The sequence below is a fragment of the Pseudophryne corroboree genome, chromosome 4, assembly GCF_028390025.1.
Source record: "Pseudophryne corroboree isolate aPseCor3 chromosome 4, aPseCor3.hap2, whole genome shotgun sequence".
NCBI classification, from domain to species: domain Eukaryota; kingdom Metazoa; phylum Chordata; class Amphibia; order Anura; family Myobatrachidae; genus Pseudophryne; species Pseudophryne corroboree.
The window spans coordinates 752,980,125-753,005,557 of NC_086447.1; the positions used below are offsets into that span (position 1 = coordinate 752,980,125).

A 25,433-nucleotide genomic window follows, 5' to 3' on the forward strand; every position below is an offset into this window, starting at 1 on the left:
TTTATATATTCAGTAGCCCTCTTCTGTACTCATTACAGTCATATGTCTTTGTACAGTGTATTTAAAGCAGCAATGTAACATCAAAGTGTTTTTTTCATTGCATAGCAAGTTACCGTAAGTTCCTTTTGTATCTGACAGTATTTTTCCTTAGATAGTCTTCTACAAAACCTCTCTGGAGGAAAAACAAGTTTGACCGCCGCACAGCCATAGACTCCCAGCATGTCATGTGATAGCCAAGGCTGTAAGGAGGGGAAAAATGTCCAGTGCATACAGAGCTCAAAAGGGAATTCCAATAATCTCTGCTCACATCATGGGCCACGTTACTGTGGTTGCCATGGTAGTCACATAACAGTGCAGAAATTCTGCATACTTACCAGTTATTAATAACAGTCTAAAGAAACAACCCAAGGATAAAATGGTAATTACCAAGCTGCTTTTGATAACTTAATGCACAGGTTCTCAAACTCGGTCCTCAGGACCCCACACAGTGCATGTTTTGCAGGTAACCCAGCAGGTGCACAGGTGTCTTTATTAATCACTGACACATTTTAAAAGGTCCACAGGTGAGCTAATTATTTCACTTGTGATTCTGTGAAGAGACCTGCAAAACATGCACCGTGTGGGGTCCTGAGGACTGAGTTTGAGAACCTGTGACTTAATGCATTGATTTATGTTAAAACACATTTCCTTTTCATTGTATTGCTGCTTTAAACTTACTAAATTAGTATAAAAACAGAGACATCTAATCTTTTCCTTGGCAACTATACACAAATTAGAATTTCCAGGAGCTGTCACTTCTGAGAATGGGAAGTTAATACTGCTAGTTGTACTGGTAACCCTAAATCTTAAAAATGATGATATGTCAATAAGGAATGATGCATGTTCCATCATTGTCTCTCCCCACAGGACCATGGCACTGCTGTGGGTTTTATGAGTGTATGCTCTGAGGTCAATGCTCAACTGCTGCAAGATTCATTTGACCTGGGTCCTTTTCACGGCCTATGTAAACAACATCCGGAAGATGTTCTTCAAGCCAACAAGGACCTGGCCACTGAGAAAGGTATTTCCGCAAACGCTTACTGTACAGCATGACTCTTGCCTGATGCATAATATTACAAATCTTTATTTCTAATTAATCGGCATTATTGCAGTATACCTTAAACTGCGTGTCTAAATCACAACTAAAAAAGACTTTTTGTAAAACAATTTCAAAGTTATCTGTTGAAGTATTTGCTAAGGATAACTGATTACTGTTAATCAGCTTTAGTTCTGCATGCTACCTACAGTATGGTGATGGGAAGTTGTTATGCTGATTTCAGTCTAAGTCAGTGGTTCCCAAATGTGGTCATTAAGGAACTCCTACGGTCCAGGTTTTAAGGATATCCATGCTTAGGCACAGGTGACTTAGGGCCTCAGTAGAAGAGACACCTCCTGCATGTAGCTACAATCCCAAAACTGCGACCGACATTGCAAATTGGGATCCAATGCTCCACACAGACAGCCAGCTGAGTAAGCCTCATCTTGCGCAGCTGACCAACAGAAGTGGGGGCTGCAAAGCCAGGAGATCTGCATGGTAATACGCAGATCCTTGGCTCTCCCCTCCCAGAACACACCCCTTCTAGGAATGCAGGTCTCCTTCTGCCCCCTCCCCACCCCTGGAATGCTGCTGCCTGACTGACAGAGGGGAACTACGGGCAACATCATAATAAACGTTCTGCGCATGCGCTGAACGGACCTTGTGCAGCCGCAGATTCCCAATAATCAGGAATAATCAGGCATGCTGCTCCACTTCTGCAAATAAGTCTGAATCAGGCCCTTAATTAGAACCTCAGTTAGTTTGATTATACCATTTATGCACAAGCAGGGATATCCCTAAAACCTGTACTGTTGGTGCCTCGAGGACCACGTTTGGGAACCACTGGTGTAAGTGGACAGTACTGTGTGGTATGTACTGATTGTATACATTTTTTATTTTTTTCTAATGGAAATGTTCTATTTAATGCATTATTATTCTGTGTCTAATATTTAATCTATTAACAATACATACTTGATATATCAAAAACCATAAATAAGCTTAATATCCATCACAAGTATTATTTGCATTATGGGATGTTCTTCATTATTGTTTGGTGTTTATTATGAAAAGAGGACATCATTCGTCTAAGGGTACAAGCCTAGAGATCTAAGCGTCTCAGGAATCAGATATCCTTTTTATTTTGCTTATAGTGTATGTATAGAGATAATAAAGGTGTGCTGACTCCCAGTGAGGTATTCTAGTAGTAAAGTTGGAGCATCCTCAACGCCAGAGTTCCAAATCAAAAGCAATAAATGAGGTGTTCCATATGGGAACCTCTGGTTTTGGGCCTAATTTCCAGGCATCGGTTTGGAAGGTTGCTGGCTGTAAGATAGGAAGAAAGCTGGAAGACTCGGTTGGCAGAGTTTGTCTAGCACTGTTATTGTGCAGCTGGTGTCTGGTGGAAATGGGTGATTAGACCTGGCAGAAGGTCTCAAGCACTAGTGCTGTGCAGCTGGGCCTGGGAGCAGAGTCTCTATGCAATGTAAGGGTAGGTCAGATAGGTTTCATAAAAGAACAAAAAAAAAAAGCATAATAAAAACATTATCTGCATTTAAAAGACAACAAATAACAGAATCTATCCAGCATAATAACAGCTCTTGAGACTTTTTAAAGGTCAACATTTTCTCATATCTACTGCATGCAGCTGAAGGCTTCTGCTTCTCCCTATTTTAATGATGTTTTATTACATAATATTTACATAAAGTAAAATCTTCCGTGTTTGACAGGTAATTTTCACTGAATGTATTAGTCTTCTGCAGCTCATCAGTGTTTCCCGCTTGATGAAACCTGTATTTAAAAAGGATAAGAGATGATCTGAAGCAATACTATCCCAACTATTAAGGTTTTGGTTTTTGGATTCAGTACGAGTGTGCCGTGGCTTGCCAAGGTGTATCCAGTGATACCAAAGAAATGGGAAACCCCCAAACCCCTACCCAGTCCCTAAAAAGACAACACTCTCCTGCCGTTGGAATACCCTGCTTTAATTGGAAATCAGTCAGTTATTTCTCCCAACAAAAGGCCTGAATGGGGCACCACAGGACAGGTGATAGATCTGGAGAATTAGGAGAGCTTGCACTGGGGCAAGGTGCTTGCATATATTCTCAGCTATTCTGCAAAGACCCTACACTTGTACTAGTGACCTAAAGCTGGTCGCAGGGGAAGAGAAAAAAACCCCATTAATTAGGGCCTCGCAAGTAAAATCTGAAATACCCCTTTCACACTGCTGATTCGACCTGGGTTATTGTCGGGTGAACCCGAGTCGTGTCTCAGTGTGAAAGGGTCCCAGAGAAAAATCCCGGATCAAGTAACCCGGGAATCCCGCTTGGGTAGCGAAGTGGGTAGGACACCGGAGCGACCAGTGTAAGGGGCAGTGTGGATGGCCTGGTCCTCTTTACAGTATAGGAAGAGCTGGATTACCAGCACTTGGAGATGATAATAAGCGCCGGCAGAACAGTTAACACTTCCCTCGCGTGCAGTATAAACGTTGCCAACCCGGGAATAACCTGGATCAGATCCACGGTGTGAACGGGGTCCGTCCTGGGATTTTGGTGTGAAAGGGGGAATACGCAGTCCAACTGTGATTTCAAGAGCTCGCCTTTGTGCTCAAGAAAACCAAGACATCCCTGGAATGACAGATGGCACCTGCATTATTAACAAGTACCTAAAAGAGTGAAAAAATAAAGCTTAGTCACATATTTTCTACTGATCCAATATAAGGTCAGCCTTTGACACTCTATTAGGCGTCCTGAAGTTGTCTTTACAGTGGTTGGTAAGACGACTTTTAGCTCATTCTGCAGAGAGCACAAGTACAGGACTTAGGACCACAGTACAGCAGTGATTGCCCAATAAGGTCTTTGGTGAGCAATAAAGGGGTCTACATTGTGATAACAGACTAGGATCTGAGATTTGTAATGTATAATAACAACCACATACAGATGTGTCCACATACACATCCTTGGATTGCTCCAAAAAGCCCTGTTTACTGCACTGCCAACTTTGCTACTTAGGGCCTAATTTAGACATGCGGGGGGACTCCCAGCAGAGGGCAAGTCCTCCCCACATGCCGGATTCTGATTCCGTTCGTATCTGGCACTGTGGGGGCATTAATGTATGTGGCACTGTGGGGGTATATCTGGCACTGTGGGGGCATTAATGTATCTGGCACTGTGGGGTCATTTATCTGGGACTGTGGGGGCATATCTGGCACTGTGGGGGGCATTAATGTATCTGGCACTGTGGGGGGCATTTATCTATCTGGCACTGTGGGGGGCATTTATCTATCTGGCACTGTGGGGGGCATTTATCTGGCACTGTGGGGGCATTAATGTATCTGGCACTGTGGGGGCATATCTGGCACTGTGGGGGCATTTATCTGGCACTGTGGGGGTATTAATGTATCTGGCACTGTGGGGGGCATTAATGTATCTGGCACTGTGGGGGCATATCTGGCACTGTGTGGGCATATCTGGCACTGTGGGGGGGGGGGGCATTTATCTATCTGGCACTGTGGTGGCATTTATGTATCTGGCACTGCTGGGGGGCAAGTCATGTGCATCTGGCACTGCTGGGGGGGGGGGGGCATGTCATGTGCATCTGGCACTGCTGGGGGGCATGTCATGTGCATCTGGCACTGCTGGGGGTCATATCATGTGTAGCTGGCATGGCTGTGGGGCATATCATGTAGTGTTTCCGTGTCTCAGTGCAATACTGGTGCAGTGTGTCTCAGTGCTCTACCTGGCGCAAAGTGTATAACGTGCTCTGCCTGGCGCAAAGTGTATAACGTGCTCTGCCTGGCGCAAAGTGTATAACGTGTGTGTGCGGGGGGGGGGGGGGGGGGGGGGTCTATTTTTTCAGTCCCGGGCCCCACAATTTCTGGTGGCAGCCCTGGGTAGATGTAACATGTGCAGAGAGAGGAACGTGTCCAAAGTGTAATCTTAAAGTTCAATGTAAAATTATAGCTGTCTAGCATGTGTGGGCTACTTGTAAACGCAGCCAGTATTTACTCAGCATGCAAAAATAATAAATATATTTACCCCCCCTTGTATTGCAACATTGTTTATTCCGGATACAGAGTTACTTGCTTGTTTTTTTGCTTTGCCCTCAAGACAGAATCAGCTCCTATCAGTGAACGTTAAAGAACATTGGGCGTCATTCCGAGTTGATCGCTCGCTGCCGTTTATCGTAGCATAGCGATCAGGCTAAAATCCGGCTGTTCTGTGCATGCGTATGGGCCGTAGGGCGCACGCGCTAAGTAATTTCACACAAAACGAAGCAATTTTACACAGGGTCGAGCGACGCTTTTCAGACGCTCTGCTGATCGGTGTGTGATTGACAGGAAGTGGGTGTTTCTGGGCGGAAACTGACCGTTTTCCGGGAGTGTGCTAAAAAACGCAGGCGTGTCAGGCTAAAACGCAGGAGTGGCTGGGGAAACAAGGGAGTGGCTGGCCGAACGCAGGGCGTGTTTGTGACGTCAAAGCAGGAACTAAACGGACTGAGGTGATCGCAATCTAGGAGTAGGTCTGGAGCTACTCAGAAACTGCAGGAAAATATTTTTGAGCAGTTCTGCTAATCTTTCGTTCGCAATTCTGCTAAGCTAAGATACACTCCCAGAGGGCGGCTGCCTAGCGTTTGCAATGCTGCTAAAAGCAGCTAGCGAGCGAACAAGTTGGAATGAGGGCCATTGTGAGAATGCTGCTTCCCGTGTCCGTTACACCTCTCTAGTCGTAAGGGTTGATGCATGCACAATGCGGGCAGGGCTGCAATATGTATGTACATGCATTTGCTTTCTGACTATGTGCTTGGTGAAATTACGGCAGATACATGATCCAGACTAGCGTAATACTCTCTTTGCAGTAGTCTATCTCCCCCTCTCTCTATCAGTCACCAGAATTAGAGATGAGCGGGTTCGGTTTCTCTGAATCCGAACCCGCCAGAACTTCATGTTTTTTTTCACGGGTCCGAGCGACTCGGATCTTCCCGCCTTGCTCGGTTAACCCGAGCGCGCCCGAACGTCATCATGACGCTGTCGGATTCTCGCGAGGCTCGGATTCTATCGCGAGACTCGGATTCTATATAAGGAGCCGCGCGTCGCCGCCATTTTCACACGTGCATTGAGATTGATAGGGAGAGGACGTGGCTGGCGTCCTCTCCGTTTAGAATAGATTAGAGAGACACTTGATTTACTAATTTTGGGGAGCATTAGGAGTACTCAGTAGTGTACAGTGCAGAGTTTTGCTGATAGTGACCAGTGACCACCAGTTTTATTTATAATCCGTTCTCTGCCTGAAAAAAGCGATACACAGCACACAGTGACTCAGTCACATACCATATCTGTGTGCACTGCTCAGGCTCAGGCCAGTGTGCTGCATCATCTATTATCTATATATAATATTATATATATCTGTCTGACTGCTCAGCTCACACAGCTTATAATTGTGGGGGAGACTGGGGAGCACTACTGCAGTGCCAGTTATAGGTTATAGCAGGAGCCAGGAGTACATAATATATTATATAGTGAGTGACCACCAGACACACAGTGCAGTTTATTTAATATATCCGTTCTCTGCCTGAAAAAAGCGATACACACAGTGACTCAGTCAGTCACATACCATATCTGTGTGCACTGCTCAGGCTCAGGCCAGTGTGCTGCATCATCTATATATATTATATATCTGTCTGACTGCTCAGCTCACACAGCTTATAATTGTGGGGGAGACTGGGGAGCACTACTGCAGTGCCAGTTATAGGTTATAGCAGGAGCCAGGAGTACATAATATTATATTAAAATTAAACAGTGCACACTTTTGCTGCAGGAGTGCCACTGCCAGTGTGACTAGTGACCAGTGACCTGACCACCAGTATATATAATATTAGTAGTATACTATCTCTTTATCAACCAGTCTATATTAGCAGCAGACACAGTACAGTGCGGTAGTTCACGGCTGTGGCTACCTCTGTGTCGGCACTCGGCAGCCCGTCCATAATTGTATATACCACCTAACCGTGGTTTTTTTTTCTTTCTTTATACATACATACTAGTTACGAGTATACTATCTCTTTATCAACCAGTCTATATATTAGCAGCAGACACAGTACAGTGCGGTAGTTCACGGCTGTGGCTACCTCTGTGTCGGCACTCGGCAGCCCGTCCATAATTGTATATACCACCTAACCGTGGTTTTTTTTTCTTTCTTTATACATACATACTAGTTACGAGTATACTATCTCTTTATCAACCAGTCTATATATTAGCAGCAGACACAGTACAGTGCGGTAGTTCACGGCTGTGGCTACCTCTGTGTCGGCACTCGGCAGCCCGTCCATAATTGTATATACCACCTAACCGTGGTTTTTTTTTTCTTTCTTTATACATACATACTAGTTACGAGTATACTATCTCTTTATCAACCAGTCTATATATTAGCAGCAGACACAGTACAGTGCGGTAGTTCACGGCTGTGGCTACCTCTGTGTCGGCACTCGGCAGCCCGTCCATAATTGTATATACCACCTAACCGTGGTTTTTTTTTCTTTCTTTATACATACATACTAGTTACGAGTATACTATCTCTTTATCAACCAGTCTATATTAGCAGCAGACACAGTACAGTGCGGTAGTTCACGGCTGTGGCTACCTCTGTGTCGGCACTCGGCAGCCCGTCCATAATTGTATATACCACCTAACCGTGGTTTTTTTTTCTTTCTTTATACATACATACTAGTTACGAGTATACTATCTCTTTATCAACCAGTCTATATATTAGCAGCAGACACAGTACAGTGCGGTAGTTCACGGCTGTGGCTACCTCTGTGTCGGCACTCGGCAGCCCGTCCATAATTGTATATACCACCTAACCGTGTTTTTTTTTTCTTTCTTTATACATACATACTAGTTACGAGTATACTATCTCTTTATCAACCAGTCTATATATTAGCAGCAGACACAGTACAGTGCGGTAGTTCACGGCTGTGGCTACCTCTGTGTCGGCACTCGGCAGCCCGTCCATAATTGTATATACCACCTAACCGTGGTTTTTTTTTCTTTCTTTATACATACATACTAGTTACGAGTATACTATCTCTTTATCAACCAGTCTATATATTAGCAGCAGACACAGTACAGTGCGGTAGTTCACGGCTGTGGCTACCTCTGTGTCGGCACTCGGCAGCCCGTCCATAATTGTATACTAGTATCCAATCCATCCATCTCCATTGTTTACCTGAGGTGCCTTTTAGTTGTGCCTATTAAAATATGGAGAACAAAAATGTTGAGGTTCCAAAATTAGGGAAAGATCAAGATCCACTTCCACCTCGTGCTGAAGCTGCTGCCACTAGTCATGGCCGAGACGATGAAATGCCAGCAACGTCGTCTGCCAAGGCCGATGCCCAATGGCATAGTACAGAGCATGTCAAAACCAAAACACCAAATATCAGTAAAAAAAGGACTCCAAAACCTAAAATAAAATTGTCGGAGGAGAAGCGTAAACTTGCCAATATGCCATTTACCACACGGAGTGGCAAGGAACGGCTGAGGCCCTGGCCTATGTTCATGGCTAGTGGTTCAGCTTCACATGAGGATGGAAGCACTCAGCCTCTCGCTAGAAAACTGAAAAGACTCAAGCTGGCAAAAGCACCGCAAAGAACTGTGCGTTCTTTGAAATCCCAAATCCACAAGGAGAGTCCAATTGTGTCGGTTGCGATGCCTGACCTTCCCAACACTGGACGTGAAGAGCATGCGCCTTCCACCATTTGCACGCCCCCTGCAAGTGCTGGAAGGAGCACCCGCAGTCCAGTTCCTGATAGTCAGATTGAAGATGTCAGTGTTGAAGTACACCAGGATGAGGAGGATATGGGTGTTGCTGGCGCTGGGGAGGAAATTGACCAGGAGGATTCTGATGGTGAGGTGGTTTGTTTAAGTCAGGCACCCGGGGAGACACCTGTTGTCCGTGGGAGGAATATGGCCGTTGACATGCCAGGTGAAAATACCAAAAAAATCAGCTCTTCGGTGTGGAGGTATTTCACCAGAAATGCGGACAACAGGTGTCAAGCCGTGTGTTCCCTTTGTCAAGCTGTAATAAGTAGGGGTAAGGACGTTAACCACCTCGGAACATCCTCCCTTATACGTCACCTGCAGCGCATTCATAATAAGTCAGTGACAAGTTCAAAAACTTTGGGTGACAGCGGAAGCAGTCCACTGACCAGTAAATCCCTTCCTCTTGTAACCAAGCTCACGCAAACCACCCCACCAACTCCCTCAGTGTCAATTTCCTCCTTCCCCAGGAATGCCAATAGTCCTGCAGGCCATGTCACTGGCAATTCTGACGAGTCCTCTCCTGCCTGGGATTCCTCCGATGCATCCTTGCGTGTAACGCCTACTGCTGCTGGCGCTGCTGTTGTTGCCGCTGGGAGTCGATGGTCATCCCAGAGGGGAAGTCGTAAGCCCACTTGTACTACTTCCAGTAAGCAATTGACTGTTCAACAGTCCTTTGCGAGGAAGATGAAATATCACAGCAGTCATCCTACTGCAAAGCGGATAACTGAGTCCTTGACAACTATGTTGGTGTTAGACGTGCGTCCGGTATCCGCCGTTAGTTCACAGGGAACTAGACAATTTATTGAGGCAGTGTGCCCCCGTTACCAAATACCATCTAGGTTCCACTTCTCTAGGCAGGCGATACCGAGAATGTACACGGACGTCAGAAAAAGACTCACCAGTGTCCTAAAAAATGCAGTTGTACCCAATGTCCACTTAACCACGGACATGTGGACAAGTGGAGCAGGGCAGGGTCAGGACTATATGACTGTGACAGCCCACTGGGTAGATGTATGGACTCCCGCCGCAAGAACAGCAGCGGCGGCACCAGTAGCAGCATCTCGCAAACGCCAACTCTTTCCTAGGCAGGCTACGCTTTGTATCACCGCTTTCCAGAATACGCACACAGCTGAAAACCTCTTACGGCAACTGAGGAAGATCATCGCGGAATGGCTTACCCCAATTGGACTCTCCTGTGGATTTGTGGCATCGGACAACGCCAGCAATATTGTGTGTGCATTAAATATGGGCAAATTCCAGCACGTCCCATGTTTTGCACATACCTTGAATTTGGTGGTGCAGAATTTTTTAAAAAACGACAGGGGCGTGCAAGAGATGCTGTCGGTGGCCAGAAGAATTGCGGGACACTTTCGGCGTACAGGCACCACGTACAGAAGACTGGAGCACCACCAAAAACTACTGAACCTGCCCTGCCATCATCTGAAGCAAGAAGTGGTAACGAGGTGGAATTCAACCCTCTATATGCTTCAGAGGTTGGAGGAGCAGCAAAAGGCCATTCAAGCCTATACAATTGAGCACGATATAGTAGGTGGAATGCACCTGTCTCAAGTGCAGTGGAGAATGATTTCAACGTTGTGCAAGGTTCTGATGCCCTTTGAACTTGCCACACGTGAAGTCAGTTCAGACACTGCCAGCCTGAGTCAGGTCATTCCCCTCATCAGGCTTTTGCAGAAGAAGCTGGAGGCATTGAAGAAGGAGCTAAAAGGGAGCGATTCCGCTAGGCATGTGGGACTTGTGGATGCAGCCCTTAATTCGCTTAACAAGGATTCACGGGTGGTCAATCTGTTGAAATCAGAGCACTACATTTTGGCCACCGTGCTCGATCCTAGATTTAAAGCCTACCTTGGATCTCTCTTTCCGGCAGACACAGGTCTGCTGGGGTTGAAAGACCTGCTGGTGACAAAATTGTCAAGTCAAGCGGAACGCGACCTGTCAACATCTCCTCCTTCACATTCTCCCGCAACTGGGGGTGCGAGGAAAAGGCTCAGAATTCCGAGCCCACCCGCTGGCGGTGATGCAGGGCAGTCTGGAGCGACTGCTGATGCTGACATCTGGTCCGGACTGAAGGACCTGACAACGATTACGGACATGTCGTCTACTGTCACTGCATATGATTCTCTCAACATTGATAGAATGGTGGAGGATTATATGAGTGACCGCATCCAAGTAGGCACGTCACACAGTCCGTACTTATACTGGCAGGAAAAAGAGGCAATTTGGAGGCCCTTGCACAAACTGGCTTTATTCTACCTAAGTTGCCCTCCCACAAGTGTGTACTCCGAAAGAGTGTTTAGTGCCGCCGCTCACCTTGTCAGCAATCGGCGTACGAGGTTACATCCAGAAAATGTGGAGAAGATGATGTTCATTAAAATGAATTATAATCAATTCCTCCGCGGAGACATTGACCAGCAGCAATTGCCTCCACAAAGTACACAGGGAGCTGAGATGGTGGATTCCAGTGGGGACGAATTGATAATCTGTGAGGAGGGGGATGTACACGGTGATATATCGGAGGGTGAAGATGAGGTGGACATCTTGCCTCTGTAGAGCCAGTTTGTGCAAGGAGAGATTAATTGCTTCTTTTTTGGGGGGGGTCCAAACCAACCCGTCATATCAGTCACAGTCGTGTGGCAGACCCTGTCACTGAAATGATGGGTTGGTTAAAGTGTGCATGTCCTGTTTTGTTTACACAACATAAGGGTGGGTGGGAGGGCCCAAGGACAATTCCATCTTGCACCTCTTTTTTCTTTTCTTTTTCTTTGCATCATGTGCTGATTGGGGAGGGTTTTTTGGAAGGGACATCCTGCGTGACACTGCAGTGCCACTCCTAGATGGGCCCGGTGTTTGTGTCGGCCACTAGGGTCGCTAATCTTACTCACACAGTCAGCTACCTCATTGCGCCTCTTTTTTTCTTTGCGTCATGTGCTGTTTGGGGAGGGTTTTTTGGAAGGGACATCCTGCGTGACACTGCAGTGCCACTCCTAGATGGGCCCGGTGTTTGTGTCGGCCACTAGGGTCGCTAATCTTACTCACACAGTCAGCTACCTCATTGCGCCTCTTTTTTTCTTTGCGTCATGTGCTGTTTGGGGAGGGTTTTTTGGAAGGGACATCCTGCGTGACACTGCAGTGCCACTCCTAGATGGGCCCGGTGTTTGTGTCGGCCACTAGGGTCGCTAATCTTACTCACACAGCTACCTCATTGCGCCTCTTTTTTTCTTTGCGTCATGTGCTGTTTGGGGAGGGTTTTTTGGAAGGGACATCCTGCGTGACACTGCAGTGCCACTCCTAGATGGGCCCGGTGTTTGTGTCGGCCACTAGGGTCGCTAATCTTACTCACACAGCTACCTCATTGCGCCTCTTTTTTTCTTTGCGTCATGTGCTGTTTGGGGAGGGTTTTTTGGAAGGGCCATCCTGCGTGACACTGCAGTGCCACTCCTAGATGGGCCCGGTGTTTGTGTCGGCCACTAGGGTCGCTAATCTTACTCACACAGCTACCTCATTGCGCCTCTTTTTTTCTTTGCGTCATGTGCTGTTTGGGGAGGGTTTTTTGGAAGGGCCATCCTGCGTGACACTGCAGTGCCACTCCTAGATGGGCCCGGTGTTTGTGTCGGCCACTAGGGTCGCTAATCTTACTCACACAGCTACCTCATTGCGCCTCTTTTTTTCTTTGCGTCATGTGCTGTTTGGGGAGGGTTTTTTGGAAGGGACATCCTGCGTGACACTGCAGTGCCACTCCTAGATGGGCCCGGTGTTTGTGTCGGCCACTAGGGTCGCTTATCTTACTCACACAGCGACCTCGGTGCAAATTTTAGGACTAAAAATAATATTGTGAGGTGTGAGGTATTCAGAATAGACTGAAAATGAGTGTAAATTATGGTTTTTGAGGTTAATAATACTTTGGGATCAAAATGACCCCCAAATTCTATGATTTAAGCTGTTTTTTTAGTGTTTTTTGAAAAAAACACCCGAATCCAAAACACACCCGAATCCGACAAAAAAAATTCGGTGAGGTTTTGCCAAAACGCGGTCGAACCCAAAACACGGCCGCGGAACCGAACCCAAAACCAAAACACAAAACCCGAAAAATTTCAGGCGCTCATCTCTAACCAGAATACCCTGTCTTTTGTATAGAGGAATGTAGAATGCCCTCCGTCTTGAATGCTTCAGATTGAGCTGCATTGTATTTGAATTGCAGCTGTCTCCTAAATATCATTGGCTGCATAAAATCAAACATCAAACAATCATACCCACTTTTCTTTGAACATGCCCCTTATTTTGCTACAGTACTGTTGTTTTCATCCTCCTAAAGGCCCCCATACATCTAAACCGGGGGTGGGCAATTATTTCAGCTGGGGGGCCGCTTAACACTTCCAGTGAATAGTCGAGGGCCACACACAAAATATCTTGTAAATCGGGTCTGAACTGCGCATGCACCGCAGTCCCTACACTCTTCCCTTGAACCTATATAGCAGTCCCTACCCCCATTCCCTGAACATATATAGCAGTCCCTACCCCTCCTCCCCCCCTCCCCTGAATCTATATAGCAGTCCCTACCCCCCTTTCCCCCACCTATATAGCAATTTGTATCTCTCCTCCCCTCTCCTGAACCCATATTGCAGCTTAAGTACAGATCCATTTCAGGTACTTGCTGGGAAAGGGTTTACCTTTTTTTCACAGTGGAAGATGAATCGCTGCCTGATCCCCGCTGCCCGTGCTTCACAGAGTCGCTGCTGCTGCCCGGAATCACTGCTGCTGTCCGCTCCCCGGAGTCATTGCTGCTGCCCGCCGCTCGCCGCTCCTGCTGTGGCTCCGCCCCCCGTGCCGCCCAGCGCATGACATCACAGAGGAAATCCCGGTCAGCAGACCCTGTGACGTGACCGGGATTTCCTCAGGGGCGCCGCGTCTGGCAGCAGTGTAGCGCAATGACAAGCGGCTCAGCCATTTGGGCCGCTTGTCATTGCACACTGATGGGAGACAGCGGGCCAGGCAGGATCGGTTTGCGGGCCGCATCCGGCCCGCGGGCCGCATGTTGCCCACCCCTGATCTAAACGCTGTTTCCCTGACCCAACCGGATCCATCGATCTGCCATTGATGTTCAGCGGTACAATTTGGCGATGCCGACCGTTTTGATCGGAATCGGTGAGTGAAGATTTTTAAACATGTTTAATATTACCGATTCCCTGACCTGGCCACCAGGGGATCGGGGCATTGCAGCACTAAGTTGCTGATATATGGGGGTCTTGAATTGACGTATCTTACTACATGTTAGGGGCCAAAATGTGCACAAGAGCCACAAGCTTCTAGTCACATACACAGTTCATATTATGGTGATGGGTCATTGTACAATTGTCTTAGATGTACTATGGGGCCCAGCATTTGTTTGTATATTAGATGACTGAATCTGGAAATTTTCTTCCAGTGCAGAATATTAAGGGCCTAATTCAGACCTGATCGCTGGGCTGCTAAAATTGTAGTCCTGCGATCAGATAGTCGCCGCCCAAGGGGAGGGTATATTCGTCATGCAGGTGTGCAATCGCATGTGTACGCCGAGCAGCTAATAAATCCCCCAGTCAGCGGACAGATGCAAATCTGTTCGTACCTCACTCACCAGTGAATGCTTTTTACCACTGTGTGCAGTCTGTGTGCAGCCCAGGACTTATCTCCTACAGTGCAATCAGAACGAGCTGAACGGGTCCGGAGCTGACGTCACACACCCTCCCTGAAAATGATTGGGCACGCCTGCATTTTCCCTGAGACTCCCAGTAAACGGTCAGTTACCACCCACAAACGGCCTCTTCCTGTCAATCAGCATGCGAATGGCTGTGCGATTAGAATTTTCGCACCAGCCTGTCGCTGACCAGCAAAGCCTGTTGTTTGCTGACGCGCGTGCTCATTGCGGTGCATACACATGCGCAGTTAATCGCTGATCGCCCGCTGTGCGAAAACGCACAGTAGCGATCGAGTCTGAATCAGCCCCTAAGGCTCTCTGGTCCGGATTCAGAGGTGGACGCTAATGCAGGTGCCTCACGTCTTATTCCGCAGCACAACTGTGACTTTATGCTAATGCTGTAGCTGATGGAATTCATACTGAAACGCCCACCATCTGCGGTGCTAATCTGCCACTAATCTGCATATTAAGATCACCATCGGGCGCACCATCAAACATTGCTCCAGCCCTACGAAGGCACAGAATATGAATCTGCATATGGGGACAAAAATCAGTACAAGGAAAAAGTCGCAGTTGCGGCCAGGACTTGCCCACTACAGGCCTACATTTGGTTTCCACCCCTTGTTACAGGAATGCCCACCAAATTTGCCTCTCTCTGCATCAAAATTCATTCTGCTTCCTGCAGTGGTAACCATCAAGACCAGAGGTGGATTTAGACCTCATGTGGCTCTAAGCTAGACACTGATTTGGGGCCCCCCTTCCTCAAACAATACCCCCCGCAGTGAAATCCCATCCAGTCAGTCAGTGTATGCTAAATCTCCCCTCAGTCAGTACATGCCACCGCCCCCACTTAACCCCCCTCCCCAATTGTAGCAGGAAAGATTGCTCTACTGTGTACTGGGGGAAAAAACCATTGCAGGAATGCAAGGCAGGCATGTGCAGCAAGCACATACCTCCTCATCCAGTTTAGACCACACCTGCTTGTAAAAAATGGAGAAACCGACCCAGCTGAAATTCTTCCGTAGGAGCCTTCTTGGATTCACACCAAGACACATATTTTCTCCAAATACGGTGGTAATGCTTCGCCGTTACCTCCTTCCTAGCTTTCAGTAGAGTGGGGATGACCTCACCGGGAATACCCTTTCGTGCTAGGATTTTGCGTTCAACCGCCACGCCGTCAAACGCAAATGCGGTAAGTCTTGGAACACGCACGGCCCTTGCTGTAACAGATTCTCTCTTAGAGGAAGAGGCCAGGGATCTTCTATGAGTATCACCTGAACCCTTGTTCTTCTTATGATCCGTATCACCTTTGGGATGAGTGGAAGTGGAGGGAATACATAGACCGACTGATACACCCACGGTGTCACGAGGGCGTCCACTGCTACTGCTTGAGGTTCCCTTAATATGTCTGAAGTTTCTTGTTGAGGCGAGACGCCATCATGTCTATTTGAGGAATTCCCCAACGACTTGTCACTTCTGCAAAGACCTCTTGATGAAGACCCCACTCTCCTGGATGGAGATCGTGTCTGCTGAGGAAGTCTGCTTCCCAGTTGTCCACGCCTGGAATGAAGACCGCCGACAGAGCGCTTGCCTGTTTTTCCGCCCAGCGAAGAACTTTTGTGGCCTCTGCCATCGCCGCTCTGCTCCTTGTTCCTCCCTGGCGGTTTATGTGCGCAACTGCTGTTATGTTGTCCGACTGAATCAGGACGGGCAGGCCGCGAAGAAGATGTTCTGCTTGTAGAAGGCCGTTGTAGATGGCCCTTAGTTCCAGAATGTTTATGTGCAGACAAGCCTCCTGGCTTGACCATTTTCCCTGGAAATTTTGTCCCTGTGTGACTGCTCCCCAACCTCGGAGACTTGCATCCGTGGTTACTAGGATCCAATCTTGGATCCCGAACCTGCGTCCCTCTAGAAGGTGAGAACTTTGGAGCCACCACAGGAGAGAAATCCTGGCCTTGGGAGACAGGCTTATCTTCCAGTGCATGTGTAGGTGAGACCCGGACCACTTGTCCAACAGGTCCCACTGAAAAACCCTGGCATGGAACCTGCCAAACGGGATGGCCTCGTAGGCCGCCACCATCTTCCCCAGCACCCGAGTGCATTGATGAATCGACACCCTTGCCGGTTTCAGAATCCCCTTAACCATGTTCTGTATTTCCAGAGCTTTTTCCATTGGGAGAAAAATTCTCTGCAGTTCCGTGTCCAGAATAATGCCCAAGAACGACAGCCGTGTTGTCGGAATCAACGGTGACTTTGGCAAATTTAGGAGCCAACCATGTTGCTGCAGAACTGTCAGGGAGAGCGCAACGTTTTTTAGTAACTGCTCCTTTGATCTCGCCTTTATCAGGAGATCGTCCAAGTACGGGATAATTGTGACACCTTGCTTGCGCAGGAGCACCATCATTTCCGCCATTACTTTGGTGAAAATCCTCGGGGCCGTGGAAAGACCAAACGGCAACGTCTGAAATTGGTAATGACAATCCTGAACCGCAAACCTCAGGTAAGCCTGATGTGGAGGATATATGGGGACATGTAGGTAAGCATCATTTATGTCGACTGACACCATAAAATCCCCCCGTTCCAGACTGGAAATCACTGCTCGGAGAGATTCCATCTTGAATTTGAATCTTTTCAAATATAGATTGAGGGATTTTAAATTCAGAATCGGTCTCGGGCCGGCTCCTATCAGGCAGTGGTAATGCAGGAAGTGTGGCCTAATCGCGGGAGCCATGGTCACGCCCCCTTTTAAAAATACCTTTAAAAATACGCGTCACAAAGCTTTGCAGCGTTCTGCACAGGGAGGAGGCGCCATTTGCCCTTGAGCCAGGGGCAGATGCATGAGGTGCGCAATCAGTGTGATTGCATCCCCCGACCCCCTCCCGCAGTCAGAGGAAGACTGTTGTGTCTCAGCCGCAGCAGTCTCCTCAGACCCATGCATCCAGCGCACAGCAGCGTGTTCTGGCTGCTGAGGAGAGAGAGAGGCTGCTGCCAGCTGATACGAGAGGAAGGGGGGGCGGACCTGGGCCCCCACTGGGCCCCTCCAGCAAGCACGGCCCGGGTAATTAGTACCTGCCCCCCTTCTCTCTCTGTGCCTCTATGCACAGCAAATGAATGGTACACAGGTGAGTATTGTAGGATGAGCCGTCACCCAGAAGCTGTGATCACTGACAGCTTGCTGGGAATATTCGGCAAGCCCAGCGCTCGGACATGTGATCGGCCATGATTCAGACCCGTCGGCTGGCCCACCGGGCCCTAAGCTGCTGCTTTGGTAGCATAGCAGTAAATCCGCTACTGATCGAGACGCATGTGCCATGCGACAGAAACATTGTCCGCTTGCGTCTGCCATTGACACTGCGTGCACCTCTGAATCAGGCCCTCTATGTTTTCTGTTTATCTGCCAATAAACCGATATATTTTGGTGACTTTATTGCATTATTGCACTCTACAGGCATGCAGAGCATGATATACTGTCATTACTGGACATTAACAAATCACATAAGTAATGTGACATTCAGCAAGGAATGGGTTAGTCACATAATTTGTATTTACAATGCAGGGTGCCAATTATGGAAACTACTGAACACAGCCCTGTCTCAATCACTTGTTCCTCAGCCATTTACCCACCCAGCACAATAGGCCAACAGCTGCAAACTAGCCACAGACAACCTCCTGTGATAAAGCACATTTTGTTCCCTTTGTTTGCCATTACATCCAAAAGGCCACAAAACCAGCATGACATAGTATACTAGATAATCTGTCAGAAAAATTGACGGGATTTCCACCTATTTCAGTGTTCCTACAGTTTTATCTGGTTTGCACAGGTTGACAATCAATTCTACGCGTTATAGAGAAAATGAAATTAAATGAAAGTACAAACATGAAAACATAAAAATACACATGAAATCATAAAGATTTTTTTTATGTAACGTTTTCTCATGATTTACTTGTCATGTAATAAATGTTCATAGTTTTATAATAAAGTATATATCAGTTCAGTGTTCTCTGCTGATTAAGGTGATCATAGAGTAGTGGTTCTTAACTCCAGGCATCAAATCTCTCCCCCTTCACAGTCTAGGTTTTAAAGATATCTGTGCGTAGGCCTAAGTAATTGAATTGAACGACTGAGGCTCTAATGTAGTTACTTGTACTCATGCACAGATCAAGCTGGACTATTGGGGTGGGGGGTGGGGTTTGATGAATGAAGTTGGGGGATACACTGTTAGGGAGAGGGGCGCCATGATCTCTGGGCCCATGGGTGTGTAGAGGGTGTGTGTCCAGGTTTAAGATTATCAGTACAGCTCTACAATATTGAGGTTGTGGCTATGCCTGGTCAGGCCCCTTGGTGTCCCTAGTAAGGGTCTTGGTCTGTTTTTATCCGCCATGCAGTCTGCTGAATATATGATGTGTCTTAGCAGTGTACAGTAAGTCCTCTGGTAATCAGGGTACACAGGGTGTGATGACAAAACCTTCCTCTTAAGTTCAATCTAGGTTGTGGGTGGAGGTGACCTGACCATACAGCCCCCAAATACCCAGGTGCTTAGAATATAGTTATGTAGGAGGTAGACACATTGAGGGTCATTCCGACCTGATCGCTAGCTATTTTTTGCAGTGCTGCGATCAGGTCAAAACTCAGCAAAACTGTGCATGCGTATGCCCCGCAATGCCCAGGCGCGATGTACGGGTACAAAGAGGATCAGTGCTGGGCGATGGATTTAACGAAGAATCCATTCACACAGCTGATCGCAAGGTGATTGACAGAAAGAGGGCGTTTATGGGTGTCAACTGACCGTTTTCTGGGAGTGTTTGGGAAAACGCAGGCGTGTCCAAGCATTTGCAGGACGGGTGTCTGACGTCAATTCCAGGACCAAAAAGACTGGAGTGATCGCAGCGGGTGAGTAAGTCCAGCGCTACTCAGAAACTTCAAAAAACTTTTTTGTACCGCTCTGCTGCCAAAGCGTGTGCACACTTGCAAAGCGAAAATACACTCCCCCATAGGCGGCGACTATCTGATCGCTGTGCTGCAAAAAATAGCGAGCGATCAACTCGGAATGACCCCCAGAGGACGGTATGTGGTGCAGTGCAGATAATAAATATTGGGTGCCAATGTATAGAAATAGGGTGAAGATTATGACACTCCAATGGGCAGACAAATACAGGTTGAGTATCCCATATCCAAATATTCCGAAATACGGAATATTCCGAAATACGGACTTTTTTGAGTGAGAGTGAAATACTGAAACCTTTGTTTTTTGATGGCTAAATGTACACAAACTTTGTTTAATACACAAGTTATTAAAAACATTGTATTAAATGACCTTAAGGCTGTGTGTATAAGGTGTATATGAAACATAAATGAATTGTGTGGATGTAGACACACTTTGTTCAATGCACAAAGTTATAAAAATGATTGGCTAAAATTGACTTCAGGTTGTGTGTATAAGGTGTATATGTAACATAAATGCATTCTGTGCTTAGATTTAGGCCCCATCACCATGATATCTCATTATGGTGTACAATTATTCCAAAATACGGAAAAATCCGATATCCAAAGTACCTCTGGTCCCAAGCATTTTGGATAAGGGATACTCAACCTGTACCTTTTTTCCACATCAACCTAGGATTTCGGTCAGTGTAACTGCAGTTCCTGCTCTTTACCAGGGTCAGGCTGAGACCCGGGAATTGGACAAGTTATAGACCCGGTAATTACCTGGGTCGTCAGTGGAAAAGAGATATTACTAAATGTCATATTTTTAAAACGACTGATTTAGCATTAATTACTATTGAGGTTTGAAAAACATCAGTCATAGCCTCCAATCATCGGCAGCTTTGACATTCCAACATTTAGTAAATCTGCCCCCAAATATCCAAACATGTTTTAACTAGCAATCACCAACTTCTTGCAGGAATCTCATATGAACATATGAGAAAACACAGAAAAACAAAAGACACATGGCATAATACCACAGGGCATATGCTTACTCAGTATAGATGTATAGTCAGTATTTAAAAATATCTCATACTGTGCCTCCTCCCATATGATATCCTCAGCACTCAGTGTGTATAAGAAACAAGATTAAAAGAGTTGTTAAAGGCACATCACTTTGTCAAAAGTCTTTATCAAGGAGCATGGTGGACAGCCAAATACCAGCAATAACCAATCAGGTGTTTCTGTTCACATGGTGTGTTAATAAAAATACAGCATCTTGTAAGATATTAATACAATTAGATACTATACAAACCACAAATAAAAACATTATCATGCTTTCCTTACTAAAAAGCACACTTTGGGATAAATGTAAAAGGGTGCGAGAAGCCAGAGGTGCTGGAGTTTGTGCAATAGTGCCCGGATTTTTAAAGAGGCAATCATTTACAAGGCATAACCAGGTTGGTTTTGCCTTGTAAATGATTGCCGCTTTAAAAATACGTGCATTCTCGTACAAACTCCTGCACATCTGGCTTCTCCCCTTTATCTTTTACTTTTTACCCCTTTCTCTTTTAATTTAAACATCGGTCACAGCTAAACAAACAGACAACCTTATTGAATTTCCAAAAGTCTGCAAGTATGGCCCATAGTTTATGTTTAGCAGTTCGTGTGTCAGTCACTTGTGTGTCAGTCACATCTGACATATGTACATAGTAATAAAGTAAAAACAATGTACTTGTGCTATAGTCCCTTTGAACCGCCAAACAAAGCTTGGGTAGAACAGCTTAGGCAAAAGGAACAAATAGCTATAACAGAGCAAAACATTAATAGAGACTGCCTATGTCCTGTACTTCTTCTGTTATCATCAGGCTGGGCATTGTCACCGGGTGTGGTATGTTAGGCCCATTGTCACCAGGTGAAAGCTGCTATAATGCAATAATGGAGCAGGTGCTCATGGAAATACTGCTAAAAGGCAACAGCAGGCTATATTCATAGCTTAACACTCACTCCGCGTGCTCAGCTTTCACCTACACGGAGAGGGCACCGCCTGCTGCTGCTGTGCACTCATCTGTGTCACTCCCTGCATTCACTTCTGCTCTGATATGTCTGTAAAGCTTGGCAAATTATAGCTAAAATAGCAATCACTAATACACAAATGGGGCATTTGTGTCATGCCTTGGCAGAATGTCAAAAATCTGGACTTTCCATTGTGTGACATAGCGCAAACTTGCGCTTATGATAAGAAACTAGCCAATGCTACAGTATATGTACAGTACAGTACAGTGTACAAAATATCATTATTTCAGACGAGACAGTAATCTAATGATTTTATATTATGCTTTGGGCGGTCATGACAGATGCTGAATAGGTTGGCACATGTTCTGCCTGCTCCCACGAGAAGCAACACCACCAGCAACTAGTGTCATTTGCTTTCGTAATAAGCCATTACCCCTGTTGTTTAATGTAATGTAAATGTATGATTCCTGTGAAATAAGATACCAGCTGTGGTAATGCAGAGTTTGCTGACCCAGATTCCCATGTGCTAGAGCTGGTACAGACTGTTGGATCATTTTCCTGATGACTAGTAGTGATAGTGCTCTCACATTATACCTCATCATACAACGGTTACAATACCGGGAGATAACTAAGTATTCCATATGAATGAATAAGTAGTGAGAGCTGGCCAGCCAAGGCACCACTTGGACTGCCACCATTCCTTTTCATTCCAATACTTTTACTTCTCCAGGATCTTTTTATGCTAATAGACAAGAAAATACACATTTGAAGTTCAGCTCTCTAATAATCTCCACGTGTGGTTCTCCCACCGAGCGGCTTCATTTCCTTAATCTTTGCACTGTCCGCAGGTAGTTATTGTTTTCCTCTTAGAAATCCATGTTGAACGACAACAAGGAATAATTAGGCAAAAATCAATTTTAACTATACTGTCGATATGCCATTTATGTCAGGCGATAATTACAGTTATTTGGATGTTACTCTATGTGAGGTCAGGAATTAGTCGCTTGAAAACACTGATTTCGAAGTACTGAAAAGATTTTTTCCTCTAGGTAACACACTGGGCCGTGCAGACCCTGCTGCTTTTTTTCCCACTCAGAACCTAATGTCTTTTCTGTTCCCTAAAACAGCTTTTAATTTTCTCTTTATTGAATTTAGACGTGATCTCGTCTTAAACCAAAATTGCTGAGCTTTTCCAAAGAAATGACAACTGAGGAATAACTCCTAGTGATAAATGGATCTTTTGGTTAAATTATTAAGCGAATTCATATTCTCATAAGTTTGTTCATGTAAACAGGTTTATATATGATCTCATATGTGTAATACTAAAGATAAATTAGTACTTTTGTATTAAAAAGGTCGTTTTATTTCTCACATAACTCATTTATTTAACATTTACATTTCTGTAAAAGCTGTAAATGAGAAAAAGAAAGTAACCCTAGTAGGGGCATTCTAATCAACAGAGATATAGAACATAATAAAAAAAAAAAACAGTAAAATTTTTTTTGACATTTATTAGGTATATATTAAAATCAAAATGAAGGCCCAACAAGACTCATTAATGGTCACGAATAATAAATTCTAGAACAAAACTAGATAAAGTGAAAATAGAGATATAATAGCCTAATTATTTAGCAATCATTGCTGTGATGTAGCAGAGACCAGATAGAGAGAGAACTGGTAAACCGATGATGTAATAAAATGCCTAGCTATCTACAGCACCCCAGCACCTATTCCCAGGTGGTCACTGGTCACCCATCCAAGTAATGACCAGGCCCAACACTGCATATTATTTTATTAACAATTGCTGTTTCTAGTGCAGCATATTCTGTTGTGCTTCACAATTGGAAACAACAATTATCAAACAAAACTGGGTAATGACAAACAGTCATAGATGAAATAGGGAAATAGGCATTGCTATACTAGGATAGGTGCTATCTGTTGCATAGTTGTCCACCAGATTGCAAAGGTTCTTGGTAGGCTGTATGATATGGTCACACAGTGATGTTGGCCTGGGGTGAGGAGGATGGGAAAGTGAAGAAAGAGAAAATATGTGAGGATGTGTGTGGACTGCACAGAGGAGATGTATCTGGATAGGAAAGAAGGTTGAGTGAGCAGTTCTGTAATATGATAAGCTAGCCCTGAAGAGGTGAGTTTTCAGGGAACACTTGAAGGTTTGGACAGGGGCGGAAGTCCGGGAGGCAGCGGAGTCGGCTGCCGCCGGGCTCCTGACCTGCAGAGGGCGCCTCGCAGTGGCGCCACTGACTTTACACAGATTGACATGCGGACGAGCGTCCGCATGTCAATCTGCGGTCTCCCTCCCTGCTGTGTTGGAGGGACACGGAGCGCATAGAGCGTCTCTCCTGTGTCCCTCCCTGGCTCTCTCCCCCGGCCGGTCTAATACAGGAAGTGCCGTTCGTGAGCTCTGATTGGCTCACGAACCGGCACTTCCTGTATTAGACCGGCCGGGGGAGAGAGCCAGGGAGGGACACAGGAGAGACGCTCTATGCGCTCCGTGTCCCTCCAACACAAGGGGGGGGAGCAGGCACTGGGGGCATATACCTGGCACTGGGGGGCATATACCTGGCACTGGGGGGGGAGACCTGGCACTGGGGGGCATATACATGGCACTGTGGGGGAAGACCTGGCACTGGGGGGCATATACCTGGCACTGGGGGGCATATACCTGGCACTGGGGGGGAAGATCTGGCACTGGGGGGCATATACCTGGCACTGGGGGGGAAGACCTGGCACTGGGGGGCATATACCTGGCACTGGGGGGCATATACCTGGCACTGTGGGGGAAGACCTGGCACTGGGGGGCATATACCTGGCACTGGGGGGCATATACCTGGCACTGGGGGGGAAGACCTGGCACTGGGGGCATATACCTGGCACTGGGGGGCATGTACCTGGCACTGGGGGGGAAGACCTGGCACTGGGGGGCATATACCTGGCACTGGGGGGCATATACCTGGCACTGTGGAGGAAGACCTGGCACTGGGGGGCATATACCTGGCACTGTGGAGGAAGACCTGGCACTGGGGGGCATATACCTGGCACTGGGGGGCATATACCTGGCACTGGGGGGGGGGAGACCTGGCACTGGGGCGGGGGGCATATGTGGCACTGGGGAGGGGGGTATATTTGGCACTGGGGGCATATACCTGGCACTGTGGGGGAAGATCTGGCACTGGGGGCATATACCTGGCCCTGTGGGGGAATATCTGGCACTGGGGGCATATACCTGGCACTGGGCGCATATACCTGGCCCTGTGGGGGAATATCTGGCACTGGGGGCATATACCTGGCACTGTGGGGGGAAGATCTGACACTGGGGGCATATACCTGGCCCTGTGGGGGAATATCTGGCACTGGGGGCATACACCTGGCACTGTGGGGGAAGATCTGGCACTGGGGGCATATACCTGGCCCTGTGGGGGAATATCTGGCACTGGGGGCATATACCTGGCACTGGGCGCATATACCTGGCCCTGTGGGGGAATATCTGGCACTGGGGGCATACACCTGGCACTGTGGGGGAAGATCTGGCACTGGGGGCATATACCTGGCCCTGTGGGGGAATATCTGGCACTGGGGGCATATGCCTGGCACTGTGGAGGAATATCTGGCACTGGGGGCATATAGCTGGCACTGTGGGGGAGTAGGCACTGAGGGGGCATATGTGGCACTGTGGTGGAATATTTGGCACTGGGGGGAGCAGGCACTGAGGGGGCATATGTGGCACTGGGGGGGGGTATATTTGGCACTGGGGGCATGTACCTGGCACTGGAGGCATATAACTGACACTGTGGGGGAATATCTGGCACTGGGGGCATATGTGGCACTGGGAGCACGGCCCTAGCAACAAGCACTACCCCCTAGCAACGAGCATGACACCCAGTGCATGAACCCCCTG

At 47.0% G+C, this 25,433-nt stretch overlaps 1 protein-coding gene across 3 annotated transcripts in view; it reads left to right on the plus strand.

Moving 5' to 3' along the window:
• CFAP61 (cilia and flagella associated protein 61) overlaps window positions 1-25,433 on the plus strand; it is an 844,658-nt gene that overhangs the window by 104,893 nt on the left and 714,332 nt on the right. For all 3 annotated transcript variants that reach the window (XM_063918168.1, XM_063918169.1, XM_063918170.1), the window contains one exon: window positions 907-1,060. In XM_063918168.1, coding sequence (XP_063774238.1) covers window positions 907-1,060 — 154 coding nt within the window. The remainder of the gene's footprint in view (window positions 1-906; window positions 1,061-25,433) is intronic.